This window comes from Humulus lupulus, chromosome 9 (assembly GCF_963169125.1).
Source record: "Humulus lupulus chromosome 9, drHumLupu1.1, whole genome shotgun sequence".
Lineage (NCBI taxonomy): Eukaryota > Viridiplantae > Streptophyta > Magnoliopsida > Rosales > Cannabaceae > Humulus > Humulus lupulus.
The window spans coordinates 184,966,935-184,988,302 of NC_084801.1; the positions used below are offsets into that span (position 1 = coordinate 184,966,935).

Genomic DNA, 21,368 nt, shown 5'->3' on the forward strand with positions numbered 1-21,368 from the left:
TTTATTGTTAGAGAAATAAAAAAATTATGAAAATTATTGGGAAAATATTGACTATATTTAAAACTAAAATATACTATCCCTAAAAATTAGAGAATTTTCAATATCCTATATTTTTGTAAACATTTGAAAGAACCCCATAACAAGGGCAATTTCAAGTTATTTTTAACTTTTTCTATTAAACTTAATAATCAACTCCCACCATTTCAAAAAATATATTTTCATTGATACAATAAATATATATATTTTTTTAATTGACAATATCTTACTTTTGTGATCTTCAATCAATATCGAAATCATTGAAAAATTGGAGAATATACAAATAGCTCTTTATTACAAAAGGACACAAATAATAATTAAGACAAAAAAAAAAGCAAAAGAAGACAAACCAATATAACAGAAAAAAGTTAAAAAAGAAAAAAAAAAAAAGTAATCATGAGTTTGGTTAGGTTGATTTTCACCAAATATCTTTAATTAATTAATTAATGAATAAAAAATAAAAATAAGGAAGTGTTTTTAAAAACCCAATTAATTAAGATAAATGAGGAAAAATGACATATTTTTTTTAAGTGATTTTATATTTTGTTTATTTTAGTTAATTTTTTACAAAATGACTGTATAAAATTTGATCTGTTGTCTAAATTTTACGATTAATTGTCTAAAATTTTCGACCTACTGTTTGAATTTTTCGACACCTGTCTAAATTTTTGACCGACTATTTGAATTTTTCGATCACCTGTTTGAATTTTTTGACCATTTATCTAAATTTTTTACTAACTATTTAAATTATAAAAGACTATTTTACAAAAAAATTATTAAATCTAGATTATAATACAAAATGACTATAAAAAAATAAACAATTTTGAAAAAGACCATTAATTAATTAAAATTATGAAAGCATAACAGCACGACGACGAAGCTTCTCTTCTCTCCACTCTCTTCGATTCCCCAAAAACAAAGTATTTATATTTCAAAAATTAAAATAAAAATTTAAAAAAAAAAGAATGGAAAACTTGACACCGCCACCGAATTACGCCACCGACGCCACGTCACCACTCCTCTCTAACAGCTCGTCGAGGAGCCGCCGCTACCTGCGCCGACCTCCGCCGCCTCTCCGTGGCGCGGCTCGGTTCCTCCGGCGCGCCAGCGGACGCGGGATGATGCTGCGCGAGCCGTCCGTGCGGGTGCGCGAGGCGGCTGCGCAGCAGCTGGAGGAGCGGCAGAGCGATTGGGCCTACTCGAAGCCGGTGATCGCTCTGGACATGCTGTGGAACGCTGCGTTCGTGGGGATTGGGATCGCGGTTCTCTGGCTTAGCGTTGACGAGAACCCTTCGGTGCCGCTTAGGCTTTGGATTATTGGGTACGTGCTGCAGTGCGTGTTCCACATGGGTTGCGTTGCGGCGGAGTACCGGAGGCGGCAGCGGGAGGGGCGTGGGGAGGAATTGGAAGGGGGTCAGGGTTGGGAGAGCGGTGGGGATTTGACTTCTGGGTCTGGAAGTGATGTGGAGGAATATGCTGTTGAGGAGGGTCTTGTTGAAGCTGGAAATGGAAGCAGGTAATTTGGGGTTGTGCTAATTTGAAGATGGGAAAGATATCATTTGAGTTTATTTTCCAGTGAAAATGATTTCTGGGTTTGAAAGAATCGTTTTTGTTTGATTTGGTTCGTATTCATACGAATAATTGAATGAATTATGGTGATTTGGAGCTGAATTGCATGGTTTTGTATGTGTATGCATGCATTATGTATGTTGTTTTGTTAGTTTGAAGACTATAAAGATGTTGAATTAATTTTCTAGGAAAAGGAATTCTGAGATTAAAAGAGCCATTGTTTTTGATATAAAATTCAGTTCACAATTGATTTGGTTCATATTTATACGAATAATTGAATGTATTATGGTGGTTTGGAGCTGGGTTATTTGTATGTGTGTTAGATATTGTGAAGTATATATACAATTTGTTCATTGTATAAAGTTTGTATTGTATTGTAATGGCAGTCTTGCAAAGCATTTGGAGTCTGCAAATACAATGTTCTCATTTATCTGGTGGATCGTTGGGTTCTACTGGGTGACTGCTGGTGGTGATACTTTGATTACTGACTCACCACAGCTATACTGGTAAGTTTGATCCAGTTTTTTATTTTCTACTATGTAAGCAGACATCTATTTGTTTTGGTTTTTCATTCTCTCCTTTTGTTCATAAATGGGCTGTTTTCGCAGGCTCTCTGTAATTTTTCTTGCCTTCGACGTGGTGTTTGTTGTGATCTGCGTTGCGGTCGCTTGCCTTATTGGTATAGCTGTTTGCTGTTGTCTCCCATGCATAATTGCAATCCTATATGTTGTCACAGATCAGGTAATTAACAAGATTTTCAATTGCTTTGATTTTGGATATGTTCATTGTTCATTACTACTTTATTCGGTAATGTTCGACTGCAGTTTATTAGGCTTTCCAATTTAGTGCTCTTCATGCTGTGCTGTCTACTCGGTTCTTTTCATTGCCGGCAAACTTTTAGATTCATCTAGAAATGCATTTATGGGGTCATCCAAGACAGTCAATTTTTCTTTTTAACGAAGTTTCATTAATTAATCTATCATCTTAGATTTTGGTTAAACTAATTCTTAGGAGTGGGGATCAATGTGGGGGCATATTGCTATTCTCTTTAGTCCTCAAGCAGTTGATTATAGTATGTTGCATGTACTTGTTATGAATGAAACGATAATTTTGTTATTATGAAAGGAGTAGAAAGACAACAATATATAGAGTTCAATACCAACATCTATTAGCTAGGATCAATAAAATTTCTTAAATTCTAACGCGGGTTTTTAGTAAAAGACTACAACTTCAAATGATACCATGTACAGACTTTACTAGTTGTAATAGGACACCTTGAACATGTTGACTATTTTGAATTTCCATGTCTAACTTCACATCATCTTTTAGGAAGGAGCAACAAAAGAAGACCTTGATCGATTACCAAAATTTAAGTTTCGCAAGGTATCTGATGTCGAGAAAGTTAACGGAGAGATCCAAGAATCTTTTGGAGGAATAATGATTGAATGTGAAAATGATCCACCAACTGAGCGTGTTCTTTCTCAAGAGGATGCTGTAAGTTTTCATGAAACAATAACTAGAATGTTTGGAATATTTGCTTGTGTGGTTGAAGACAAGATTTTTATCTGCCTTTTTTTATTATGGTACCGATGCTGGATTGTTATAACAAGGTGTTTAGGTCATGTAAGGCCGAAACATTGACATTTTAAGCACCATGCCACTATAACTTCTGATCCAGACCTGTAATTTTCAAACCACACATTCAAGTTATAGGACTGTGTTTGATTTGTTCATTCCAGATTTCTTATAAAACACAGAAACATTACATGAAGGATTTATACTTTTTTGGACCATGTATTTTCTCTCATTACCTGTTTCGATCATGTGTTTTAACAAATTACTTTTTGGACTCTATATTTTGTAAAATGGTTAAAATAGAACCCTAAACCTGATTTTGGTCAATGATTTCTCTACTAAAATCAGAAATAATTTACTAAACTAATAATTCAAAACAAAAATAAAATCATTCTGCTTAAAAACTGTGTTGTTATATTCAATTTTTTCTTTTCAAATTGAGTTCAGAGTTCTATTTTAACCATTTTACAAAACGTAGGGTCTAAAAAGTAATTTGTCAAAATACATGGTCCAAACAAGTAATAAAACAAAACACTTACATGAATGAATGAAAAAAAAAGTAACTGATATATTAATTCTTTTTGGTGAAATTTAGGAATGTTGCATTTGTCTGACCGCGTACGATGATGGAACCGAACTGCGTGAACTTCCCTGCCGGCACCATTTCCACTGTGCTTGCGTAGACAAGTGGTTACACATCAACGCAATATGCCCTCTCTGCAAGTTCAACATTTTGAAACCCGGCAACCAAAGCGGCGCTGATGATGTATGAAAACTAGGGTTTTGGGAGGGTGCAGATACCGGGTGTCCTTCATGCCCATTTGTATATACTGTGACTCAGTGAGTGAGACTTTTTGTTGACTTGTCTGCACCAGGTACCTTTTCTCCTGAGACAGGCTTCGGTCTAGGTGGTTATGTTGCCGGAGCTTCTAATTGTTACCCATTGTATCAGCATCCTTTCACTTGTCTTATTTTATATAATCATAAATAATATTATAGGAGTTCGCTATAGAGATACATATACATCTATATTTTGTTTTTTGTTTGCTGTAAGATGACTTTAAATGTGTTCCCACTTAATAAAATATTGTAAAAGTTACTGTTGTAGATTTCATGTTTAATTTCTTGATACCTTGATATTACGATGGTGGTGGTGCAGTGAGAAACAAAATCGAAGTTGTGTGCATTAACGATTTTAAAGGACAAATAATTTTTTTAAAAAAAATTTCTCATAAACTACCGAACTCATTGAAAATGTACTACTTTTGTTGCATTCTGATTATTTTTTGAACGGTTTGTTGATGTGATCACATGTTGTATACATAATGCATTACGAAAGTCTATTTAATTAACTGAAGTTACCCGAAATTGAATGTATTTAAAAATTTATCGTTAGATTAGATTACTACATCCGCATGTATTTTCCATTTAAACTCTCAAATTGTGCGACTTTAGCACCACATAAATTATAGAATTTATTGAAGATATACTACTTTTGTTGCATTCTGTTTATTATTTTTTGAACGGTTTGTTGATGTGATCACACATTATATACATAATTACAGTACGGAAGTCTATTTAAGTAACTGAAGTTACCCGAAATTGAATTTATTGAAGAAGGGGCAACGAGCAAAATAGCCCCAAAACAATCTTTATTTAGATAAATGTCTCAGTTTTAAAAAAAAAAAATCAACAAACGGCTCAATACAACAAATTAGTATAGTGAAATTCTACATTTACCCTTACCCTCTTTAACCTATTTAGCCTTAGGTAAATCCTAATATTCACTTGGGGCTTGGTGAAAAATGATAACTTAGGTAATCAACAATATAAAATGGTCATTTCTCTACAATTTTAAAAATGAGGACATTAACTTCTTCATGGCATTATTTTGGGTCATTTACTATAATTTCTCATTTAAAGAATTTATCATTAGATTAGATTACTATATCCGCATGTATTTTCCACCTAAACTCTCAAATTGTGCGACTTTAGCACCACATAAACTATAGAACTCATTGAAAATTTACTACTTTTGTTGTATTATGTTTATTTTTTGAACGGTTTGCTGATGTGATCACATGTCATATACATAATCGCAGTACAAGAGTCTATTTAATTAATGTAGTTTCTACCTAGACTCTCAAATTGTGCGACATAAGCGCCAAGTACTATATCAGCAACCTATTTAAAAAAATAATCCAAATACAATAGAAACTCTATAAGCATCATAGTTCGGGCGACTTTAGCACCACATAAACTATAGAACTCATTGAAAATATACTACTTTTGTTGCATTCTGTTTATTTTTTGAACAATTTGTTGATGTGATCACAGTACGAGAGTCTATTTAACTAATTGAAGCTACCCGAAATCGAATTTATTAGTGCCAAAAGAATGCAAATACATATTTTAAGAATTTATCATTAGATTATACTACTATATCCGCATGTAATTTCCACCTAAACTCTCAAATTGTGCGACATCAACAAACTATTTAAAAAAATAATTCAAATACAATAGAAACTCTACGAGCATCATAGTTCGGGGGACATTCTATTGAATGTAACGTCTTTTAGAAAAAAGAAAGGGTAGGTAACCATTTGGTACCCTGTATTTTTGCAAAGTATCATTTTGGTACCCTCTGTTTTTAATAATGCTCATATGGTACCCTGTATTTTAAAATCGTATATATTTGGTACCCTAAACTCAAATTTAATTAATAAAATTTTACCAATTTAATCAAACTGCTATCAATTATGTAAATTCCACTGCTATCAATTATGTAAATTCCAATTTAATCGTACATATTTGCTATCAAACTGCTATCAATTATGTAAACTCTCAAATTGTGCGACATCAACAAACTATTTAAAAAAATAATTCAAATACAATAGAAACTCTACGAGCATCATAGTTCGGGGGACATTCTATTGAATGTAACGTCTTTTAGAAAAAAGAAAGGGTAGGTAACCATTTGGTACCCTGTATTTTTGCAAAGTATCATTTTGGTACCCTCTGTTTTCAATAATACTCATATGGTACCCTGTATTTTAAAATCGTACATATTTGGTACCCTAAACTCAAATTTAATTAATAAAATTTTACCAATTTAATCAAACTGCTATCAATTATGTAAATTCCAAATTTAAGTTTAATTACTTAATTACGTATAACTGATGACAGTTTGATCATATTGACAAAATTTTATCATCAAATCTGAGTCTAGGGTATCAAATATGTATAATTTTAAAATATAGAGTACCATATAAGCATTATTGAAAACAGATGGTACCAAAATGATACTTTGCAAAAACATAGGGTACTAAATAAGTAAATTCCCAAAAAGCAAAAGTTTATCATCAAATCTGAGTCTAGGGTATCAAATATGTATAATTTTAAAATACAGGTACCATACGAGCATTATTGAAAACAGAGGGTATCAAAATTATACTTTACAAAAATATAAGGTACTAAATAAGTAAATTCCCAAAAAGCAAAATTTTATCATCAAATCTGAGTCTAGCGCATCAAATATGTATAATTTTAAAATACAGGGTACCATATAAGCATTATTGAAAACAGAGAGTACCAAAATGATACTTTACAAAAACATAGGGTACTAAACGAGTAAATTTCCAAAAAAAAAAAAAAAGAAAGAGGAGATCTCAGTAGCGCAAATCTCATCAGATGATCAGAGAGTGGCGATGGACCCAACCATCACAGGGCGCAGGAGTCATCATAGATCACCTCTTTGAGCTCAAATGCACCAGCCGGGAATCGAACCCGGGTCTGTACCGTGGCAGGGTACTATTCTACCACTAGACCACTGGTGCTTGCTGATACCTTCCTTTATAATTATATTAACATTCTTCTTCAAGTGACATTTCTTTTCTTTTTGAAAAATCAATATTATGAAGACCAATAAAAAAAGTATTTTATTTTTTACTTGAACTAGGAAAAAATATTACTTCCTCCTAGAAGTTATTTATTTATCCACGACTATTTAATGTAATTTTATAGAGAAATAATATTTACTAATTTAGTGTTTGGTGATTTAAATACTATTTGCATTATTATTTGTTTTTTTTTATCAAGATTCATGCATTAATGATATAAACAATAAATAAGGAAGTTGCTTAGTGAAGTGTGTATCTATTGGAATTTGAAATGTATACCGAATACAATATGATGAGTCAATTTAATAATATTTTTGGCAACTAGGTAATATTTATTTAGAATAATTTTATGGTTGGGACATCTCTTTTGTACTTGTATAAAAAAAATTAGATAAACGTGCAACTGACTATTTGAGTTTTGATTTCGACATTGTAAATTATTAGAAATTTTTCAAGAATTAACAATATGTTTGCTATAAATATAATGTATATCGTCATATAAAAAAAATTAAATCAAAATTTCTCCCAAGTACCAAAACCGACAACACCTCTATGGTGGGGCAAAATTGATGTCCTACCAAATACTTTTCCTAATTATTTATTGTATCTATGTTTGCAAACCTTTTTGCCCTTTGGCAACTAAACTTTTTTCGATTTGGGACAATGTAAAACTTGCTAAGGTAAACACGACACGATTAAGGTAAACTTTTAAAAAAAATATATTGTTATAGTGATTTGGATTAAGGGTGACAATTTGGGTCACGACACGACACGATTAAGGTAAACACGAACACAACACGTTTAATAATCGTGTCGTGTTCGTGTTTGAGTTTTTGACACGTTTAATAATCGTGTCGTGTTCGTGTTTACCTTAATCGTGTCGTGTCATAATCGTGTTGACCCGTTTAATAATCGTGTTGTGTCATAATCGTGTCAGACAGGATAACGCGAATAATTTGCATAGGTTTTATGATTTTTTTTCATAAAGCTATGATTAATCGTGTCATAATTGTGTTATCGTGTTCGTGTCGTGTTGACCCGTTTAATAATCGTGTCGTGTTTGTGTTCGTATTTTTGACACATTTAATAATCGTGTCGTGTTCGTGTTTACCTAATCGTGTTGTTGTGTCATAATCGTGTCGACACGAATCTGACATGTTTACACGAATTGTCAGCCCTAATTTGGATGCCATTGTCAGATATAGTTGGACATTTTGAATGTTGATATTTTGGTTTTCATTTTAGTCCTAGAACTACAAATTGTGCAGTTTATCTCTTAGTTAAGTATGTTTTATCTCGAAAAGTTTTCGCTTGTTGAAAGGAGGATGTTTTCTTTTGTGCATTTTAGCTATTCAAATTGATGTCCTTGACACTGTGTGGTTTGTTTAGGGAAATTTCAATTTATATGCTTGATAAAAGTTATAATTACAAAAAAATGTTAGGCATATTAAAATTTACAAAATAATACTATTTTTTTGCACTTTACCCAAAATGCCCTTTCCACTTCTTCCTCACTTCTCATTTCTCTCTTCTCTCTTCTCTCTTCCCTCTCTCTCTCTTATTTCACTCTCTCTCACCTCACAACACCACCACCACACTAAATATTATATTTCGAACAGATTTGGTTATGATTTTTGGGTTTTTTTGCGATTTTTTTCAGATCTGAAACTTTGAAATCTGCAAAAAATCGACCTTGCTCGATGGTGGTTCGATGGTGCTCGATGAGACCTTCAAAATCGTGATACTTTGCTCGATGGTGGTTAGATGGTAGTTCGATAGTGGCTCGATGGTGCTCGATGCCAGCTCGATGAGACCTTCAAAATCATGATTTTTCATGAAAAAATGACTTAGCTCGATGGTAGCTCGATAGTGGTTCGATGGTGTTCGATGCAATTCTTGTAAGAGATATAATTTTTCACTCGGGTGTCCGTTTGGGGTATTTTTTTTTTATTTTGGGTATTTTTTCAAGATCTACACGTTTGACATATTAATATGCACATTTGTGAAGTGTAACACTTGTAAAAAATACAAAAGTGCAAAATACCTCATGTTTAAGACATCTTTTGGTATATTTTTAAGTTTTAAACTTCCCAAATGTGCATATTAACATGTCAAACGTGTAGATATTAAAAAAATACCCAAAATAAAAAAAAAAATCACCCCAAACGGACACCCGAGTGAAAAATTATATCTCTCACAAGAATTGCATCAAGCACCATCGAGCCATTATCGAGCTACCATCGAACCACCATCGAGCTAAGTCATTTTTTCATGAAAATCTTGATCTTGAAGGCCCCAGCGAATGGTGGCTCGATGCCAGCTCGATGAGATCTTCAAAATCATGATTTTTCATGAAAAATGACTTAGCTCGATGGTAGCTCGATACTGGCTCGATGATGCTCGATGCAATTCTTGTAAGAGACATAATTTTTCACTCGGGTGTCCGTTTGGGGTTATTTTTTTTTTATTTTGGGTATTTTTTCAAGATCTACATGTTTGACATGTTAATATGCACATTTAGGAAGTTTAAAACTTAAAAATATACCAAAAGATGTCTTAAACATGAGGTATTTTGCACTTTTGTATTTTTTACAAGTGTTACACTTCACAAATGTGCATATTAACATGTCAAACGTGTAGATCTTGAAAAAATACCCAAAATAAAAAAAAATCACCCCAAACGGACACCCGAGTGAAAAATTATGTCTCTTACAAGAATTGCATCGAGCACCATCGAACCACCATCGAGCTAAGTCATTTTTTCATGAAAAATCATGATTTTGAAGGTCTCATCGAGCTGGCATCGAGCACCATCGAGCCACTATCGAACTACCATCGAACCACCATCGAGCAAAGTCATTTTTTCATGAAAAATCATGATTTTGAAGGTCTCATCGAGCTGGCATCGAGCACCATCGAACCACCATCGAGCAAGGTCGATTTTTTGCAGATTTCAGAGTTTCAGATCTGAAAAAAATCGCAAAAAAAACCCAAAAATCATGTCCAAATCTGTTAGAAATATAATATTTAGTGTGGTGGTGGTGTTGTGAGGTGAGAGAGAGTGAAATAAGAGAGAGAGAGAGAGAGAGAGAGAAGAGAGAAGAGAGAAATGAGAAGTGAGGAAGAAGTGGAAAGGGCATTTTGGGTAAAGTGCCAAAAAATAGCATTATTTTGTAATTTTTAATATGCATAGCATTTTTTTGTAATTATAAAAATGATCAAGCATACAAATTAAAAATTCCCTTTGTTTATAGGAAAAATACTCATTTGACCCTTGTGTTTTTTTTTTGAATACGTGATTTGTCTCTGTGTTTTGTTAGATGATAATGTAGGCTATGCATTTTACAAAATGGATCAAAATAGTACCTTAAACCTGATTTTGGTCAAATTATTTTCAAATATAATATTTCATTATTCCCCGACCACCTTCTCCACTACTGTGAACTCATCTCATGTCCAACGACCAAATATAATTAAAAATAATTTAACAAAAATTGGATCTAGAATACTATTTTGATTTATTTTGTAAAACATAAGGTCTGAATTATCATTTAACAAAACACAAGAGCCGATCATGTTTTCGGAAAAAAAAAACATAGGGGCCACAATAGTATTTCCCCATGTTTATATAATTGTTTTTCTCTAAAAAGAATAAAATTAAATTTCCAAAACAAAACATAACTAGGGATGCATATTTTCCCTATAGGGACGGGCCCGTGGGGATCCGCCTTTAATGGGGCGGAGAATCCCCATCTAAATGAGGAAAGGGGTGGCGACGTGTATAATTTTCAATCATCGAATATTAAATGAGGGCTATCCTCACCCGGGCCCGTTTAAATTTTTATATATATTTTTGTAATATTTTATATCTTTCTTTATGCATTATTTTAGTATAATAGTAATTTTTTAAATATTTTAAATTTTAGTTAGTATAATGTTCAATATTTTAAATAATAAATATTGTACAATTTTTTAATTTATATATAATTTATGAATTTTATTTTAATTTATTTTTTAAATAAATGAGTTTTCGTGGGTATTCAACTCCCAATAGGGGATTCCCCATCCCGCCCTCGAGAAGAATAAGCATAGATGGAGTGGGAACGGAAATTAAATGAGGGCTATCCTCACCCCGACAGACCCGTTTAAATTTTTATATATATTTTTGTAATATTTTATATCTTTCTTTATGCATTATTTTAGTATAATAGTAACTTTTTAAATATTTTAAATTTTATTTAGTATAATGCTCAATATTTTAAATAATAAATATTATACAATATTTTAATTTACATATAATTTATGAATTTTATTTTAATTTATTTTTTAAATAAATGAGTTTTCGTGGGTATTCAACTCCCACCAATAGGGGATTCCCCATCCCGCCCTCGACGAAGAATAAACATAGATGGAGTGGGAACGGAAATTAAAAATACAAATGGGACGGAAGAACACTCCTCGTCAATTCCCCGCTCACTCGTGTGCATCACTAAACATAGTTTAAACATCCAAATTTGCAACAAATCATAACATTCGAAGTACCCAAAAAAAAATGAAAAGAACTCAGAAGCGCACATCTCATCTTGGAGATCAGAGAGTGGCGATGGACCCAACCATCACGGAGGCGCAATATTCATCACAGTTCACATGAATCGAACCCAAATGCACCAGCCGGGAATCGAACCCGGGTCTGTACCGTGGCAGGGTACTATTCTACCACTAGACCACTGGTGCTTGTTGAGATATGTACTTATATGTCTTTATTTATACTTAGTAAAAGTGTTGATTCTCATTCATTTATTTTAAGTCTTACTAAGTAATGATATGATTATAATGTTCCAACATTTTCGACAATGCAACCATGTACTGTAACAAACATAGACTAAACTTTATGTGTCATCACCAGCTTGTTAGGATTGTGATGAGGTTGAGAATTCTTAAGCCGGCGAATTAGAGCTAGTAGAAAACAGATTGTGGAAGTTGCACCAGACATAAGATAGATACCCCAGAAGCTCTTGGTGCTCAAACTTTGATCAGTTTCTTTGTTTGTTGAGCTAGTTGAAGAACATTCTTCTAAAGGAGTAAGTGTCTTTCTTTCCAACTGTCCTATACTTCCATTTTCGATTAGCTCTAGAATGGCTTTCGAAACAATTCTAGCTATAGGAGAGCCTTTCTGAAATGCCTGCACACAAGGGACATTGCCTTGTTAGTTAAACTCAGTGAAAGTGAAAAACTAATGAAGAACTGCATAGTTTTACATTAACTCACAAAGGCCAATCCTCCGAATCTGTAGTTGCTTGGTGTGGTTGTGTATCCTTTGCAATACTTGTTAAGGAAAACTTTCTCATATGGAACTTCAAGAAATGCAGCAGCTATGCTATTCTCTTTAAAGTGCTTTAAGTAATCATCTTCGTCGCTAATTTTGGATTCAATCTTCTCTTGTTTGAAACCAAGCACATTCTTCACGTATTCACATACAAACACATCACCACAACCAACTGTCTTGTTGTTTTTTTGTAGCCACTCAATATCTATATCTGGTTTAAGTTGTCTTATGGTGAGGATTGAAGATAGGCTGGCAGTGTAGCTAGCAGTTAGGATAAACACAGCAAGAAGCCACATTGTGACAACCACTCTAGTTATGTTGCTGTAAACTTTTTCCTCTGCAACATCAAGGAGCATATTTACTTATAAGATTTGACAGAAGAAGAAAAATGCAAAACAAGTTTATGTCTAGTCATTCTTTGTTTTGTGTGTAGACTTACTTTGAGCAAAAAAGAGAGAGGAGACTGTGAATGATATTGAGGTCCCAAGTTGGTTTTTTAGTGTGCCTCTAAATTCTGGATTTGTTGGGTGCTCCAAGAACCAAACAATGAACATGGTGTAAACAAAGATGGCGCCGGATGCCATCCACATATCCCATGTGAATGGCTTGATGAACATCGAAGCTGACTCTTTAGGCTTTGGAACTACCATTGAAAGTCCTGATTCTGCATATGGTTGAGTGAAATCGACAGACTTCATTCGCTTCGCGAGAATGGTTACATCAGCTGCGATTGCATCGTATTTCTGCCATAAATTCATGCCCACATAAGGGATCAGTATGCATTTCATATCAGACCAAAGAAAAACACAGAGTTCATATAATACAAAGAAGTTTTACCTTGTTATAGACAGCTTCAATCAGCTCATCATGTGCACTAACATCTAATGCTACAAATTTGTATTCGAGGCTCAGGTTATAGTTTGATTTCAAATGGGAAGTCACATTTTTTAATATTTGTATGCTGAAACCATCATACCCGTCCTTTGAGTTCTTATTGGACTCATTAACTGTTACAAACTTCTTGAATTGGGTATGAATAGGAACCACAATTTGCAATGGCTTATCACATGTAGGCATTGCCCAGCCATGTGGAGTTCTATGCACCAAGTTTCCAGGCCAAACCACCGAACCAGATAAGCCTTGAGAACTTTTACAAACTTCAGCTAGCCTATTCTCTAACTTATCTTCTTCTATGACAAGGCATTTTGAGAAACCGAAATTTGGCTGCCAAAAGTCTAGTTCTTTGCCACCATTATCAACCACATTTACTATTCTAAATATTGGATTATGCTGAAACTTCCCTTCTGTGAAACTTATTTGGCCACTTAAACCATCGAAGTTAGCTGAAGACATGTTTTCCATTAACAATTTTCCACTGAAGTTGCTGGCCATTTTCTCCATGGCTTGAGTAATGACTTGAATACTATCATATGCTTGTAAAGCTTTATATCCCGGGTTCAAATTACCTTCTTGTGGATTATTCTCTGAGAAAGTTTGCTGGAATTTCGAGTGAAAAGCTTTATAAGAAATAGTACTTTTGGAGTAGTAAGTTTTGATACCTATAATTCCTTTCATGGAGGAAATAACAGTGCTATCAACAGAGTCCAGCAAACTTGTAACACTCTCTGTGATAATCCAAGCTGAGTCTGTCTCTAAAAGCTTCTCTTTCTTGGCCTCTCCAAACAAATGAGTCACCATAGGCAAAGAAGAACGAAGAACAATGAAAGCTCGTGATTGTGAAAACGAAAGCTTCTTAAGCTTTTCTTGGACAAACATTTTTGGATCAGAAAGAGATGAATAGGGAGGAAGAAACAAACGGTATTCGATCTCCGAACCAATGTTTCGAAGAGCCTCATTCAGAAGAGCAACAGCTCCATACTCACCACCACCATATTCATCCTCTTCATAAATTACTATAACCTTCTGCCAGTTGTAGGCCTTTACAAGATCAACTATACAGTTAATCTCAGTAGAAGCATCATCTGCCATTGTTATCAAAAAAGGCCATCGAAGCTGCATTAATGGAGGTTTTATGGTTGGTCCTGCTAATGAAATCACTGGAACTTGAGTTTCATTTCCTACTTTTCCTACTAAAGCTGCTTCATGCCATGTCTCCATGCCAACAATCACTTCTACTTTATCTTCTTCAATCATTTGTTTAGCTGAAACAATCAAATATGACAATTCAAACAACTTTTTTTTTCTCACATAACAAGGTGTGTATCGATAAAAACTGAAATGAGAAAAGAAGGGTAGGTGATAAGTTACCAGAAGAAGCTGAACTTTCTCTTCTGGAGTCCTTGAAATAAAGCGAAAGCTTTCGATTCGTCGAGCTGTTGTTGAAGTTCTGAGCTGCAATTTCCATGGCTGCTCTTTGTTGTTTTCCAATACGAGAATTAGTATCAATGATTGCTCCAACTTTCATAATCTTTTTGGTGTTGGAAACTTGTGTTTCTCCATAGGAGTAATTAACAAGAAGACAGGAAAATAGTACTAACTGAAACATGTCACCAAGTGTTGGAAAAATGAAGCCAAAAACCATTCTTAACTATGAACTTTTAATCACAGAATCTTTGCCAAAACTTTATAGTTCGTGAATAGATTATAATAGTTATAAGACCAAGATGATAGATTTTATGATATGTCAAAAGAATTTTCATTATAATAGTTATAAGACCAAGTTGATAGATTTTATGATATGTCAAAAGAATTTTCTTTCAACGCGTGAGAAAACAGGAGTTGAAATATTTTAAGCTGACTTTTATCTTTAATTGGTCTATGAGACAAACAAAAGTCTGCATTTAGAAAATTCAACCTAAGTAATCTCTTTTTTAAAATGATCAACTGTTCTATGTTTTGAGATTTGTTGCCAGAATAGACTAATTACATATGTCTAATTACTTGGTCATTACTCATCATACATGATCAAATCCATTACATAGTCCTAAGTCAATAGAAAATTGCCACTTTTCAAATTAGATTTTCACATCACCAAAACGTTTTTTTTAAGACATATAATGGCAATTACCATCCCATTTCTGTAGGTTGATCACAATTTAAGATGTACTCATTAGCAGTTGTGATTTATTCAATTTATATCTAATGCTTGTAATTGATTGACCATTTATTGCGTGATCTATGATTTTAATTCGAAATTTGAGAAGTGAGAAGTACTTATGCTATAGTTGAATAGACATAAATTGCATATTGAATGAGAATATATGTTTTAGGGTTTTTGTTCTTAATGGACTATATGTTAAAATTTATCACATAAATGTAAAAAATTCATACATAGGTTGAAATTTATGTCTTAGAAAAAATAAAAATTGATGTAGTAATAAATAAAGAATTTATAGTAAAAAATTTGAATTAACGACATAATAGAGTGAATAATGATGAAATTAAATACCCTAAACTACATCCATTAAATTAATTTGTGTTATTTGTTTTCTTGATTCATTTAAATTGTTATTTTAATTAATTTTTCTTTCGTTCTTTTGTTTCTTGAAATTCAAGTTTTCATTAGCCAAATAAAAGTAGAAATTAATTTTTGTTAATTAATAATCAATCTCTGTGGGAAGATACTCATATTTATAGATATATTACTTGTTCACAATTACAACAATTACCATAAAATTCCATATCAGCTACAATAATTCAAAACAAATAAATATTAAGAGACATTATTGGTCATTAGGATTAAAGAATCAACATCCAATATTCATTAAGTAATGAATGAATGATATCCAATATTCAGCTCAATATTCAGCAAAAGCTGAGGTAATAAATATAGCCTATTGTATATATACATTTAAAACTATGCTCCTACATCTTTAATGAGACTTCTACACACATCTAAAAATCTAAACAATGAAATTTACAAAGTTGTGATTTCAATTGTTGCAGGGGAAGAAGTGTCATGATGAGCTGAAGCATCAGATGTGCTCGCAAACTCCCAGCTTGAAGAACTGTCTACAGTCAGATCAGGCATGTCATGATTAGAAACATTAGTAGTAGTAGCAGAAGCTGTTCCTGGACTGTATACGTGTTCGCCATTATAAAAGTATTTTGCCAATCCAAGAGCTTTTGCTTTTATACTTTGACTGTCACCGTTTGATTGTTGATGGCGCCGGTAATTCCTCTGGAGGCGAACTAAGGAGATGAGTAAACAAATGGTTGAAGTGACACCAGATGTAAGGTAGATACCCCAGAAGCTATTGAGACTCAGCCTTTCGGTTTCTAAAGATGTTGATGGACACGCATCAGAAGGAGTAAGGCATTGTTTCTGTAGTGTTGTTATGTTTCCATTTTCTGATAGCTTTAGAATGGCTTCTGATAAATCTTTGGTTAGTGGAGACCCCTTTTGAAATACCTGCAATTTGTCCCAGTTCATGTTAATAATTTGAAAAAAGTCAAACACAACTACTTTCTGTACTCACATATGTATTACTTCTAATAATGTTATGTTATGTTATGTTATGCTATGTTATGTTAGTACTTACAAAGCCGAGACCTCCAAATCTGTAAGTGCTCAAGGAGGTGGTATATTTATTGCAGTACTTGTTGATAAAAACTTTCTCGTACGGAAGTTCAAGGAAGGCAGCAGATATTTTTTTTTCTTTAAACCAATCCAAGTAATCATCTTCCTCCGGAACAGTTTTGGTTTGATTTGGACTGAGTTCAAGCACATTTTCCAGGTAATTTCTTACGAATGAAGCACCATCACAACCAACTGTCTGGTTGGTTTTTCTTAGCCACTCAATATCTATATCTTGTTCAAGTTGTCTCACAGTCAGAATTGAAGAAAGACTTGCGGTGTAGCTTGCAGTTAGGATGAAAACCACAAAAAACCACATCATGACAGCAACTCTAGTGATGTTGCTATGAACTCTTTCCCCTGAGACAATTTGAGCAGAATTTCTATTTAGGAGTATTAAAAGAGAGTGAGATTTGAGCTGAGTTACAGTGAAAAAACTTACTTTGAGCAAAGAAGAGAGAAGAGAAAGTGAACCAAAAGGCAGTGCCTATCTGATCTTTCACCGAGCCAGTAAATTCCGGATTTGTTGGATGCTCCAAGAACCATACTATAACCATGGTGTAAACCAAGATGGCAACAGTAATCACCCACATTTCCCAAGTGAAAGGCTTCATGAACATCCATGTTGATTGTTTTGAATTTATTGGAATTATCATTGAAAGACCTGATTCTGCAAATGGTTGAGTGAACTCCACCTTCTTTGATCGTTCGTATAGAATGGTCATGTCACCCACCACAGCATCATAGGTCTTTTATTAATTTTGATCCCACATGCACAAGCATACAGTTTCTATAAGAACAGGTGAATGTAACAGAAGAAAAGAAACATACAATTTGACAACTTCTGCTAATCCTTTGTAAATTAACATGTCAGTTTTCTTGCAAAAATATTACACCACACATACTATGCCAAAGGTTAGCCTTAAAAGTGTTTTCAAAGTGGAGGCTATAAAAGAGAAGATTTGAACCATACCTTGTTATAGACAGCATCAATAAGTTGGTCATATGAACCTGTGAAGGCTTCAAATTGATATGGCAGATCATAATTCAAGTGCTGCAGCGCCATTCTGAAAATTCGTATACAGAAACCATCATAGGCCTCATTTAAGTACATCTTGGATTGATCAACAGTCACAAACTTTTTAAATTGGGTATCACCAGGAACTCCAATCCTCAATGGTTTTGTAATAGTAGGCATTGACCAGCCTTTTGGATATCTTTTCACTAAGTTACCAGGCCAAACTACTGAACCTTGACAAGGATCAGCTATTCTGTTCTCCTTTTTTTCTGTGGAAAGGCAGTTTGAGAATCCATTATTTGACCTCCAACAGTCAAGTTCTTTGTATATTCCTTTTTTCTGAGATGTTTCTTGGTCTTCAATATCAACCACATTTACAATCCTTAATTTTTGATCAGGCAATAGCATGTTTTCTTTAAAACTTACAGTGCCACTTAAACCTTCAAAAGAGGTAGATAATATGCTTTCCTTTGACAATTTTGGACTAGTATTGCTAGCTACTCTCTTTAAGGCTTGTGTAATAGCTTGAATGCTGTCATATGCTCGTAGAGCATAAATTCCCGGGTTCAAATTACTACTTTCATTTGGGTTTTCTCCATGGAAACTCCTCTGGAATTGGGCAAGAAATTTTTTGTAAGAACTAGTGTCTTTTGAGTAGTTAGTCTTGATTCCTAAAGCTCCTTTCATGGAGGAAATGACAGAGTTGTTGGCATAGTCCAGCAAATTAGTAACACTCTCAGTCATAATCCAAGCCGAGTCTCTCTCTAAAAGTCCTATCTTCTTAGCTTCTCTAAATAAATGAGTTACCATAGGCAAAGAAGATCTAAGAATGATAAAAGTCCGAGATTGCACACTCAAAAGCTTCAATAGCTCATCTAAGATAACCCCTTTTGGTTCAGAGAGAGTTGAATAAGGTGGTAGAACTAAGCGGTATTCGATTTCAGAACTAACGTTTTGAAGAGCCTCATTTAGAAGAGTTAAGGATCCCAAATCACTGCCATATTCATCATCTTCATAAATCACAACAACCTTTCTCCAGTGATAGGCACAAACAAGATCTGCAATGTACTTAATCTCACCAGAAGCATTATTAGCCATTGATATCAAAAAAGGCCATCGAAGCTGCATTAATGGGGGTGTTATGCTTGGTGCTACTAATGAAATAACAGGAACTTGGCTTTGGTTTCCTACTTTTCCTACCATAACAGCTTCTTCCCAGCTCTCCATTCCTATGATCACTTCTAATTTGTTTTCTTCAATCATGTTCTTAGCTGAAACGAAATTGGACAGTCCATTTAGCCATGAGTCAATACCAAACCAAATTTTAAAGCTAATAAATCCTTAGAAAAGTGTCTTGGACAACTTACCAGAAGAAGCTGCTCTGAGGGGTTCCTTTGTTGAGTCCTGAAAATGAAGTGACAGCTTGTGGTTGTTTGAACTGTGGTTGAAGTTTTGAGCTGCAATATCCATGGCAGCTTGCTGCTCTTTCCCAATTCGAGAATGAAGATCAATAATAATTCCAACGTTGGTGATCTTTTCTTCATGTTCAGCTTGAGTTCCATAATGAGCTGTAATAAGAAGAAAGAAAAGTAGTACGTGAAAGATGGAAGGAATAGTTGGAACTTTGGTAAGGGAAGCAAAGGAAAAAGGCATTGGAGCTTTCATGATATTCCACAGGCAGAATCTTATCACAAATTTATGGTTGATGGGAAAAAATGTTGTTTATATAAATATATGTATATGACTTTGTTTGTTGCAGTTGAACATTGGTATCTTTGACTTGGTCTACAAAGGAAGTAGTGAACGATAAGTAATGGGAATAGATGTGGAATTTCCAGTCTCTTTCATTACTCAATTAAATCAAATAAAAAACAAAACAAAAAGGGTTTACTTATAACTAGTTGCTTTAGAGATTTGTATATTACTGCAACTTAACAATGAAACCCTGTAGATGGTCTGCACTTTCTCATTATTCATTCATTGAATTAATCATATAATAAAAGTCTGCACTGACTTTTCATAGCAGTTGCTTCTAGATCTTGAATATGTGGTCCCTAGGACCCCTTGCCTTATGGACATTCAAAATCATACTAAGTGTAAGAATGAATATTCTCCAATATTCTCTTAAATGAAAATTTCAAAGAATGGTGACATATATATTTGCTAATCTTAGAAAGAACACTGAAAACAGAAGGAAAATAAAGCAGAGAGATTTGAGCAAAAGTATGATCTTTCAATAATGATATCATACTCCTAGGCTTTTGATTATAGAGCAACTGATACAAAAGAAGTTAGAGCTGATTAAAGATTGCGACAACATGAATGCTATTTAGATTACTCACAACTCGAGTTTTCATGAATGAACAAATCGCATTGAGATTGATTGTCACCTCACCTGTCATCATCTCAAGGACAACACTATTACTTTGCCTTTTGTTTTTTCTTCTTTGTAGACTGTAGATTTCTTACCAAGTCACATTCTATTTCTCATTTTCATTTTCTAGTTGGCAAACTCTTGATGCTTGTAGCTACTGCACCGTGAGTTTAAGGGGAACATTAAGATATTTACAATTATTAGTTTTAGATATTTATATTAAGGGTAGTGTTGACGCTTTTTTTCATCAACGAGAGATTAGAGATGAATTAGAAAGCTAAGAACTAGTTGGACAATAGTTTTTACGTGGTTCAACTATTAATGAGGCCTAGTTCATGAGTCACTGTAATGAGTAAGAACTTGGAAAGCTCAAGTTCTCTTTGAGGTTAATTTTTGCTCAAGTTGCATTGTATCTTTTACAATGAGATCCAAGCCCTATTTATAAGCAGTTGTGGATGCTTAGTACTTTTTAATGAGAGTTAATTACATTGCTTTTTCTAAGTACATGTTAAATACAAAGATTACATAGAGGAAAATAGGAAAAAGGCACTAAGTGCATGAAATGTGCTTGGTCTCTTGTGTTCATCAAGTAAATTGCCCTACTTGAGCTCCCAAGTAGTCTTATTTGGTGTTGGATGGAGGGTTACATTTATACTGAGTACCACCGCATCTTGGGAAATGGCAGAAAGTGTCAGGCGATGCACCTCCACTTCCCAAGTGTGACTCTGTCTTTTGACATTTCGAATTGTCGATCGTACGAAGCAAACTACTCTTCCCATGCAACCACCATGTTGTTAGGGGTAGGTGGGCATGTGTGCTTTAGGGTTAGATTGTGGTCCCCACGTCCCTTTTTGTCTTTATCTTTCTCATTGTGACTTTCTTAGGGCATCTCCAACCCATAATACTATATATATGGTATTACACTAACACCAAAACTAAAGAATTTTAGCATCATATTTTTTTTCTATTCCAACTACAACACCAAAACTTACACCAAAATATATATTCTTTATTATTATATTATTTTTTAAAAA

At 33.8% G+C, this 21,368-nt stretch overlaps 3 protein-coding genes and 4 non-coding genes across 7 annotated transcripts; 1 reads left to right on the forward strand and 6 right to left on the reverse strand.

Moving 5' to 3' along the window:
* The first annotated feature begins 952 nt into the window (after positions 1-952).
* On the forward strand, positions 953-4,287 carry LOC133801618 (E3 ubiquitin-protein ligase At4g11680-like). Its single transcript, XM_062239865.1, has 5 exons — positions 953-1,552; positions 1,992-2,111; positions 2,214-2,346; positions 2,935-3,099; positions 3,776-4,287. The coding sequence occupies exons 1-5, from the start codon at positions 1,002-1,004 to the stop codon at positions 3,950-3,952; spliced, it is 1,146 nt and encodes a 381-aa protein (XP_062095849.1). The 5' UTR covers positions 953-1,001; the 3' UTR covers positions 3,953-4,287.
* Positions 4,288-6,844: 2,557 nt separating this feature from the next.
* On the reverse strand, positions 6,845-6,928 carry LOC133803072 (small nucleolar RNA snoR114). Its single transcript, XR_009877803.1, has one exon. It is a non-coding gene; the product is annotated as a small nucleolar RNA snoR114 (small nucleolar RNA).
* A 17-nt stretch (positions 6,929-6,945) lies between these two features.
* TRNAG-GCC (transfer RNA glycine (anticodon GCC)) lies at positions 6,946-7,016 on the reverse strand. Its single transcript has one exon. It is a non-coding gene; the product is annotated as a tRNA-Gly (tRNA).
* Positions 7,017-11,638: 4,622 nt separating this feature from the next.
* LOC133803070 (small nucleolar RNA snoR114) lies at positions 11,639-11,724 on the reverse strand. Its single transcript, XR_009877800.1, has one exon. It is a non-coding gene; the product is annotated as a small nucleolar RNA snoR114 (small nucleolar RNA).
* On the reverse strand, positions 11,639-15,004 carry LOC133801619 (glutamate receptor 2.9-like). Its single transcript, XM_062239866.1, has 5 exons — positions 14,674-15,004; positions 13,243-14,567; positions 12,845-13,148; positions 12,348-12,742; positions 11,639-12,261 (listed from the first exon to the last, which is right to left on the reverse strand). Exons 1-5 carry the CDS (start codon positions 14,945-14,947, stop codon positions 11,962-11,964), a joined length of 2,598 nt encoding a protein of 865 aa, XP_062095850.1. The 5' UTR covers positions 14,948-15,004; the 3' UTR covers positions 11,639-11,961.
* Positions 11,743-11,813, reverse strand: TRNAG-GCC (transfer RNA glycine (anticodon GCC)). Its single transcript has one exon. It is a non-coding gene; the product is annotated as a tRNA-Gly (tRNA).
* A 1,094-nt stretch (positions 15,005-16,098) lies between the features above and the next one.
* LOC133801620 (glutamate receptor 2.7-like) lies at positions 16,099-19,654 on the reverse strand. The gene is made up of 5 exons (XM_062239867.1): positions 19,328-19,654; positions 17,916-19,231; positions 17,385-17,691; positions 16,908-17,302; positions 16,099-16,777 (listed from the first exon to the last, which is right to left on the reverse strand). The coding sequence occupies exons 1-5, from the start codon at positions 19,623-19,625 to the stop codon at positions 16,283-16,285; spliced, it is 2,811 nt and encodes a 936-aa protein (XP_062095851.1). The 5' UTR covers positions 19,626-19,654; the 3' UTR covers positions 16,099-16,282.
* Positions 19,655-21,368: the final 1,714 nt, after the last annotated feature.